At 31.6% G+C, this 9,568-nt stretch overlaps 1 protein-coding gene across 3 annotated transcripts in view; it reads left to right on the forward strand.

Annotated features, from left to right (window-relative positions):
• Positions 1–9,568, forward strand: part of LOC117169093 (E3 ubiquitin-protein ligase SH3RF3-like) — a 27,937-nt gene that overhangs the window by 13,666 nt on the left and 4,703 nt on the right. For 2 of the 3 annotated variants that reach the window (XM_033355220.1, XM_033355221.1), the window contains exons 7-12: positions 252–541; positions 618–940; positions 1,945–2,108; positions 6,013–6,164; positions 7,489–7,650; positions 8,771–8,887. In XM_033355220.1, coding sequence (XP_033211111.1) covers positions 252–541; positions 618–940; positions 1,945–2,108; positions 6,013–6,164; positions 7,489–7,650; positions 8,771–8,887 — 1,208 coding nt within the window. The remainder of the gene's footprint in view (positions 1–251; positions 542–617; positions 941–1,944; positions 2,109–6,012; positions 6,165–7,488; positions 7,651–8,770; positions 8,888–9,568) is intronic. The other variant, XM_033355222.1, reaches the window with a different exon arrangement.

A 9,568-nucleotide genomic window follows, 5' to 3' on the forward strand; every position in this document is an offset into this window, starting at 1 on the left:
CTTTCTCCATTGGTCTTAACATGGAGAATGATACTTCGGCAGACCCCTACCCTCCCCTAAACGTATCACGTATTTTGTGAATGATCCCTAAGTGAAATAAAATTTATTATAAAATTTAAAGGTAATAACCTAAAAAACGTACCATTATTCTGATCATAATAAATAGTGCCGTAAAGTTTAATTAGAAATTCGAAAATCATTCTTACAATTATTTTCATATTTTTATTTAATGTTTTCCTTTTTCGTGCCAGAGTGGTGGAAACGGAGATCAAAATCTGCGACACAAACGTAGTGGAAGCAGCGATTTAGTTCTCTCGCAACCTTCTTCGAGCCTTCCTGGAAATGCTGTCCATACTACAAATCTTCCAGCTACGTACATTGCGTTGTATCCGTACAAACCGCAGAAAGCAGATGAATTGGAGCTGAGGAAAGGCGGAATTTACATGGTGACTGAGAGATGTCAGGATGGATGGTTCAAGGGAACTTCGAACAGAACTCAAAAGTGTGGCGTTTTTCCTGGAAACTACGTAGCTCCTGCTAAGTAAGCTTATTTAGTTAAATTTAGATTCAGGAGCTTCATAATTTAAATCAATTGTAACATGTAATTTTGTATTCAGATGCCAGAGAAGTGTTTGCCGGGGTTCTCCGAATGCAGGTCCACAACAAAGCTCAACAATGACATCCTCGCAATCGAACAATGAAGCGAGATCAACTGTGACATACACTAAAAGCAAGAGTCCTGCACCACAGCCATACAATATGCGTTCCCTGCCTCCGCCGGAATTACCTCCGAGAGCTGTGAGCCCGATGCCAACTGTTTCTTCGTCCTGGCATGGTCAGAGACAAGGTCAAGGACAGAGTCCTCCGAGGCAAGGCGAGCAAACAACCACCATCAATCCTCTTGGAAGAAGTCATAGTGCAGTCATGCCTTCTAATGTTGGTGAGTATCAGTTATTAATTGATAGGACTTTGTACTTTTTGACCCTCGGATCTCTCTCCATCGTTAACTACTTCTACCTACTTCTACAATATTTGTGAGGGAAAACATATTTAGAACTCAATCAGTTATAAGTTCTATGGACCTGAGTTCAGAACGCTAATCTTGAAACAAAAGACTATCACTTACCAACTCCGTTCATTCGTTTTATGGGCTAAGTAAGTCAATTCCATACAAGTTTTTCTCTAAGTTTAAAAAATTGTTACGTACAACACGCTTAACGCATTTTTTCAACACTTTAAATTTTTAGTTTCTAATTAGAAGGATCCAGGTTGTTGGTATGAAGTTACGCCTGCAGAGCAACTCCCAGCCATATTTACCACGGATTTTATTAGCCCTCGTGTTCAGTTTTGTCATTTAACGCTAAGTGCATCATCTTCCGTTCGTTTTAGGGCATGATAAGCATCATATACACAATAATTGAAGAAAGTGTCAAAGTATGCCTGACTGATTACATTTTTTTCCACTCGGACGGTATCAAAAGTGAACGTTTCCGCTGAGTATAGTTCTAATTTAAACTTCAAAATTTCTTAAAAGTTTTAATTTTTTATCAAAGCTTGACGTAGTTTTCTAAATCTGTCTCCAGTGATTCCTTCAATTATTATGCTTGTGGGCACAAGCGACCTCAATGATAGAAAACGTTGCATTTAATGTTACGTTTGTACTGAGACCCTCGGCCCTCGATATCCGATCCTTTGACTCTTAAACTTTAACCCTTCACCTTCCATCCCTGTCCTTTAATCCCTTCACCTTTGACTTTTGAACGCTGCGCAAGTCTGTGAAACCCTTTCTCGAGGACTATTTTTTTCTTCTTTAAACATCATATTTAATTGTCGTCAAAAAGATAGATATCAAGAACCTTGAATAAACGGTTAAAATAAGTTTAAAATGTATTGACAAATTTCCTGATTTTATTCTTTCTGATGATGAATATCTCTATTTCATAGCATCTCCAGGCAAACTTCCGGCGCCAACAACAGCTGCTAATGTTTCCGCTACGGTTCCAAGTACAACAATTAACAATGATTTAAATAGAAGTCCAAATAACGTGGCGCACGGCACCACGTCACATGCAACGGCCGCAGCTCCTCCCATTAAATCTGCGGAAAAGGTATTATTTACATTAAATGAATGCTCTTTCACACTCGACCATTTTCCCCACTCGTAGAACAATATAATATCCACATGCATTTGGTGCCATTTTTTTCCCCTCAATACTCGACTAAGTGAAGTTTAATAGTGATCAAGTGTAAATATTGGGGTTAAGTGACAATTTGAACAATATTATCGAATTGTAAAATAACATTTAAAGTGGTGTTTTTATTAATTCTAAAAAGTCAATTATTTCTTATTAATTACTATCAGGTACTCAATTATTTAATAAAATACATAAAAATGTATGGCAGTCCTGGTATAATACCATTAAAACTTCGAATCTAATGTTCTCGGTATAACAGTCAGTGGATATGGCGTATTTTAGCTTCCAAGCGACGAACTAAGGTAAATGTGCCAGTTTTCGTCACTGCATGGGTTGTCGGCAGATGGGCATTATTTTATATATAGTAAGCTGTTGTGCTCTTCATTCTCAGCAAAAATGATTTTTCCTACACGCTATTGCCGATAACTCAAACGTCGAAGTGCCGATGACTCAAGCAGCCAGGTTTCTGACTTGCCGATAATTTACCTTTCTTAAGGTACGTTTTATTCGATAAAACCCATTTCTTAAGCTTTAAATATGTTTGCTATAGTTTTTTAAGCATTTGAAATCTGAAATTTGCCTTAAGCTTCCGATAACTGGCACACTTACCTTATGTTCGCAAAAAATATGAATTCGTTTATTTATGGTTCTGCTTTCATTATAAAATGTTGGTCAATAAAAAAATTCAATTTATCATTTTTCCAATGTAATCAAACGGTTATTTGCATTATTTGATGCACAAAAAGGTTGACCTGAAAAAATGTATTTCTCCACTTGGATAACCTGGAAAAAACCTTAAATTTTATTCTTAATCACTAGGAAGTAGGCACCCAATTAGTATTAATGATAAGAACTTTTCAATTGAAAAAATATCAGTGTTAACATTTCAAATATTCAATATCTTTGATGTTCAATATCTTTTATTTCGGAAAGTCTAAAACTTCTATGCTTGGATATTTAATAGTATATGGTACGTCAAGAAGTAGTAAATGAGAGTCAATAAAACTCGAGTTGATAAGGTTCTGTCTTCCGTCGCATGTACGATATTTGTTTAATAAAGGATGTCAGCGGGAGTATAAAAACTCAGTTTTTCTCCTTTAACCCCTTCGTTGGCAGAGATAATTCAACAAATGTGCCCAAAATGGCAGGAAAATTTGTTATAATGAAAATTTGTATCCTGGGGTTTTTGGGGTCGCTGAATCCGAATATGAGGTCAAAATTCGTAAATCCAAAACGGCTGATCCAATATGGCGGACAAAAATACAAAAAACGGCTTAATTTGGATAAATCTTGGTACTTACGGGTTTCTGGGGCCGCTGAACCCGAAAGTGAAGTCAAAATTTAAAAATCCGGACAAAAATATCCGCCATTTAAAATTTTCGAATTTTGACTTCAAATTTTGATTCAGCGATTCCAAAAACCCGTAAGTACCGAGATTGATCCAAATCTGATTCAGCAACGCCAAAAACCGCCGAGTAAGACTTGAATGTAAAATCGGAGCAAGTTAAATAGGAGAAAAAAAGATTGACGCATTTTGCGACAATGCCACACAGGGCATGGAAAATTTTAATGCATTTTTTTACGCTTTTTTTGACGCTATATAAATATAAAGATATAAGCTCACGCGACACCACTCGAAAACCGGTTCTTTAGGCATTTATGTTTATGTATCCGATTGTCCATGTTATCAAGTTCGAAATAAATTTCCTGTCAAATCAGGGTGCCCTAATTCGATTTCAACAATTTTTTAAGAAATTTGTTGAACTGATATATTATTAAATTATGATATTCAGTTTATAATGCGTGTAATTCGAAATTCTTTTACCTGAAAAATGTTCTAATCTAGATTTTTATTTTTAAGCTTATATTTTTAATTTAATGAATTTTAATGTGCAGTCTTGAAGAATTAAACAATTAAAAGTTAAAAACGTTTAAAGTTGCAATTTTTTTTATAAAAAACAGTTTTATTTTATCAACTGTAAATATAAATAAACAATTTTTAACAGGGATCGGTATTTGAAGTTTAAAAACTGCAAAATAATTGATTTGATAAAACGATTCTAAATCCGTTGAAAGTTAAAGAATTTCCAGATTCGTAATTAATTCGTAATTAAAGGCTTGTTTTAAATTTAAAATATTGTTTTAGTCTAAATTATTCCATTTTTAACCCATTTAAATAAAAAAAATTGATCAAGAAAAAGGATAATTATTTAATATTTAGCAATATTTGACTTATAATTTAAGCGACTAAATTGAAGACAAATATTTAAAAGTAAACAATGTGAAACTTAAATGTTTAACATAGAAAGCTTAGAATTGTTAAAATTTCGAAAAGCTTTTAACATTTTAACGTTATTATTTTTATTGTTCTGCTTAATAAAATGTTCAATTTGTAAACGAAATTGTTGAATTTTTATGTATAAATAATAATTGAACACGTATTATTTTTAGAAAAATTTGAGTAATTTTAAGAGATATTTAGAAGTTTTGAAAAGATAAAAAATTAATTAAAAACTTAAAATGATATCAAGTAATTTAAACGAAGTTTTTTGAAAAAACAATTTCAGAATCCTTAAACTCTTCCTGGGTCGTTTTTAATAATATTGGAATTCTCTTAAAATCTTTTTGAATATTCTGTTAAAATAATTTTTCAAAATGAAGAATCATTTTCAATTTTCCTAGGAATTTTAAGAAAATGTTATTATTCGTTTGGAGCCTTTCAAAATTCTTAAAAACCTCTGAATTTTTCGTAAACTGCAAAAATCTACGTTTTGTTTTAAATTAGATTGTGAGTATTTGCACCGAAATATCGTTACGTATAACCAAATTTTTTGGTAAACACATTTCGTTAAAATTATTTAAAATCATTTCAAGTTTTAAATTAATTTTTAATCTTTTTCAAACTTCTAAATATCTCTTAAAATTACTCTAATTGTTTCTAAAAACAATAAGTGTTCAAGTGTTATTTAGAAATCCAAATTTTAAGGACATTTTTGTTTAATTCGCAGAATTTTCTAAAATTTGTAGGACAAATTCAATTAATTTTTAAAGTTATTGAGAAGTTTTGAAAAAATTTCAAAAATAAAGCTAAATTTGAAAAAATTTAGAACTGCTTCTAGATTTCTCAAGATTTTGAAATACAATTTTAAAGTTTTTCAACGATGCTTTAAACTATTTAAAATAAAAATCATTTAAATTCTAATTTAGGAATTTTTAAGTTGAAAAAAATGTAAATTTAAACATATTTATTGGCCTAAAATAACTGAATAATATAATTTTAACCATTTTTAAAGTTCATTGATTTATTCTTTAATTTAGAGTATTGAAAATTTTAACCTGGATTTATATTTTTGGAACTTGATCTAAATCTTTGAACTGTATAATTTATGAATGTTAAAAATTCTGAATTTTGCATTTTAAATGCATTAAACTTGAAATTATTCAGTTGAAAAGTGCTAGTGCCTTCCAGTTTATACGTGTAAATTATTGAACAACTCAATAGAAAATTTTGGAATTTATAAACTTTTAAACTTCAATTTTAAAAGATAAAATTCAAAAGTTTCACTTTGAATGCTTTAGTTTGTTGTTTATTTTGTATTACTTGTACTTTTGCTGTTTAGATTTATATTTGGATTTTTTACATCTTATTGACCGGGAAAAATATTTGCGAACCGGGAAATGACCGGGAATTTTGTTCTTTGATTAAAACGATCATCCTGCAAATACTCAAGATTGTATTCCACTCAATTTTGATTCGATACTCTTTAATTTTCAAGTAATTAGTCCTAATCTAATTACCATATCACATGTATTACAGAAAGAGAAAAAGGAGAAAGGTGTTTCACTTATGCGTCGTTTAACCAACATAAAAAAATCGAAATCACCTCCGCCTGCCACGTACTCAATGGACAATCCTGTATTTGATGATGGCAATGTCGGTCAAGCATCACTCAGTGCCGTGCACGTACGGTAAGAGAACAGTTTCCATTAGCAGAAATATTAAACACGTGACACAACTGTCACAGCTTTTGACTTACACTTTGTTGTTGCATAACATTTGTTTGTATTTGCAATTTTGCATTGTGATTACACAGTTACTTGATGTTGATGCACAATTATGTGCATGCACTTAGTAATCAATTTGTCTTTAACTATCACCAAAAAAAAACATGCTTTCGATTCGAATCACCATTGAATGTGGCTTTTTTCGTTCCAATGCAATGTAGTCTTTACAAAAATCATCACATTTGCTGAGTTAAGAAAATTGTATTCGTATGCAGGGTGGTCGCTAGACGGGGAAAGTGGGAAATTACTGGGAATTTTTAGAGACCGGAAATTTTTCTAATCTTTAGTGGCAAAACCTATCCGATCACCTGAAATATCACTTGATACGACATGAAGTTGTGCATATTTTGAATGAGCTTTATTTGAAATTATTTGATGTTATTGTTCCAAATGGAAAGTGCACAGTTTTCAGCACTCCATCTTTTAAGCTTTGAGACTGTTTTCAAGGACATTTTTTTCAATGATAATTTTTTTATCAGTTTTGAAATTGTACAATTTTGAATGTTTTATTTTAAAATATTGTCTATTTTGAATATTTTTTAGAATTCAACTTTTTCAAATAAAAATTTATTTGGTTTTTTAGATTTTAGTGTCCACCCTGTAATTACGCTGCTGTCTAATTTTGATCTTTTAACGTGTGCATTCGAAGACTTTCATTCGTATAATAAAGCCTGCAAATGCTGTGCCAAAGCTAAAAGCTCATAATATTGTGGACAAGAATAAAAAAATAGAGATCGAATGAATCTCAAAGGCACTCACAGCACTACTGTGAGTGCAAATTCACAATAGCACATCAATTTAAATAAGACGTAAATTTTGTGCGTGTTTTAAATGCGATTACAGTTTCGTTTCAATCACAAGTTGACGTATTTTGATGCTATCAGCAGCGCCATTTCAAAGTAAATCTCTGTTGATGTGTAATTTAAAAGCATTCTTCTAAATTTGTGTTTTTTATGTTTTATTATTTTTAAAGCATTTTTATTTTAACTAAATGCAAAAGATTTCTTCTATTACCACAAAATTTAAAAGTTTATTTTTTGATACCTGAATAAAGAGAATAAAAATACAGCAGATATCAATAATTTGAATTTCTGGCACTAAAAATGAAACACGCGAGTCATTACCATTAAAAAAGAAACACAAGTACATTATACATAATACAGCAGACTCGTTAAAAACAAAAAATTGGTCGTTGCTCTAATATTCCGGGGGTGGTGGGAAATATCAGCTCGGGATCTTGCCCAAGCCAATTGCTACAGGTGGGACCCACACAGGATATAAATGCCACGAACAGCCATCATCGCTTGTGTCCAGGCTCTGTGCATTCCACTACTTCCCAGAGAATAAAACATAAAGAGCGACCTTCCTTGCCTGTGACATTTCTTCAGAGGTTAGTCATTTGTAACTCCTTACATGTATCTTACAAAGTATCCATTACACTAATTTTTTGTGGCTTTTATCACATTTTCCAGTGTCCTGCTTTTCGTGCACTAATATCACACAGTTTGCTGGGATATTTTAATTAATTTGTTTACTGATAACATAATTATACTTTAAGATGTTTATTACGAAAGTATAAAATATTGTTGCTATCTTTTAAGAAGAATAGAGAATTGTATCGCCTACAGTGTTTTTATACTTTTAAAAAACATCAGGAAACAGAATGAAATTGTCGAGATTGCTAATGCAGCATGTCCTGAAATATTAACAAGTTTAAAAATATTTGTTAGTAATATCTGTTAAATCAATAGGAATTAATTCAAGGTGCCTTTTCACGAACCATGGATTTTCAATTAATCGTGGAAGTGATATTTTACAGAAGATTCCTTTCTTGTCACCTCGTTTGTTTATGGCAAATCTCATGGTCGAGAATCTAGATGCAAACGCTATGTGTTTTTTTATTTCAATGGATAAGTCGAAATGTTGGTCCGTGAAGATGTACCTTTATCAATATTCTGTGTAATAATAATTTTAATTCGTGCAAGTCAATCGCTTGCTTAAATAGACTATAGAAAGCAGCAGGTAAGTATTTAGCAGGACAGTATTTTCCATTTTTTTCATTGATTACGATCTTTGGAATTATTTTTCTTTACAAGAAAGATGTTATTACACGAAATCCACACTACACTAACATATTTTAAGGAAAATTTTGATTGAATTACAAATTTAAGGAGTTAATGTAACATTTAAAAATGCTAACGTATCGATATATATATTTCACAATTTAAAGAATCTGTGTGTAATTGTAGTGAATTCGCATAAATTATGACTAAAAGGTTAAAAGATTAATACATACCTATAAACATGGACGCAATAAGCAGAGGAACAAGATATTCACATGTCTTTATTTTCTTGAATAATTGTCAAGACTTAAAATACCAGACAAAAAATTTATTTTTTATATCACAAATATTGGCAATTTTTAAATTAGTGTCATATCCCTTTATTTTAATATATAATTAAAATGTGTGAGATCGATTGTTATATGAACTTTTAACTGTTATTAACAGGCCAGGAGAAGCTGGTGGAGCCGTGACTAGCTCAGTTAGTAATCATCATCGTAAAAGTAATTCGTTAGATGCTGGAATGGGCAAACAAGTTAAACAACAAACTGCTTTAAGAGAACGGTAAGCATGAATTAAAAATTCTTCTTTTATAAAAATGAAAAACAATTTAGTGATAAAATCTTCCCAAAACTTTTAACACGAAAGTCATTTCAGCAGTATATAAAATAAGATCCTTAAAGTTAAATCTACATTATTTAAAGGTTTTGGTTAAACGACTTGGATATTTTCTTATATATTTTTAAATATATTTTCGCTCTCTCAATTTTTTGAATGAAGAAGGGAAATTAATGTTTTGAGTGAAAATATTCAGTTTCTGTAATGGAGAAATGCAACGACAGCAGACGCCAATAGCCGAACAGCGATAGTCATTTCCAAAAAAATTTTTCCACAACTCTGACACTGAATAAGCATTCGTAAGGTCTTGTTGTGTCCTTAGACTTTTGGCTTGACGATGGTTAACATAAATTTCACGATTTACTTCGCGAAACAAAACAAAAACTCCAAAAAAATTGACAGTCTCTGTTTAAGAACCACGAGCTTGTAGTTGTAAATGGCCTTCCAGGCTTTACCAAACACAAGAGCCAGTAACTTATTGGGGCGCTCTCACTGGTCACCACTCTTCTCGATGAACGAAGTTTTTATTAGATATGACATTAAGTCCAAGTGTGAATTTAAATTTATAAATTATCATTGAGTCTGGGTCATTCCGTTTTATTTCGCCATAGTCGGATGCGACCTAAT

This window comes from Belonocnema kinseyi, chromosome 3 (genome assembly GCF_010883055.1).
Source record: "Belonocnema kinseyi isolate 2016_QV_RU_SX_M_011 chromosome 3, B_treatae_v1, whole genome shotgun sequence".
NCBI lineage: Eukaryota > Metazoa > Arthropoda > Insecta > Hymenoptera > Cynipidae > Belonocnema > Belonocnema kinseyi.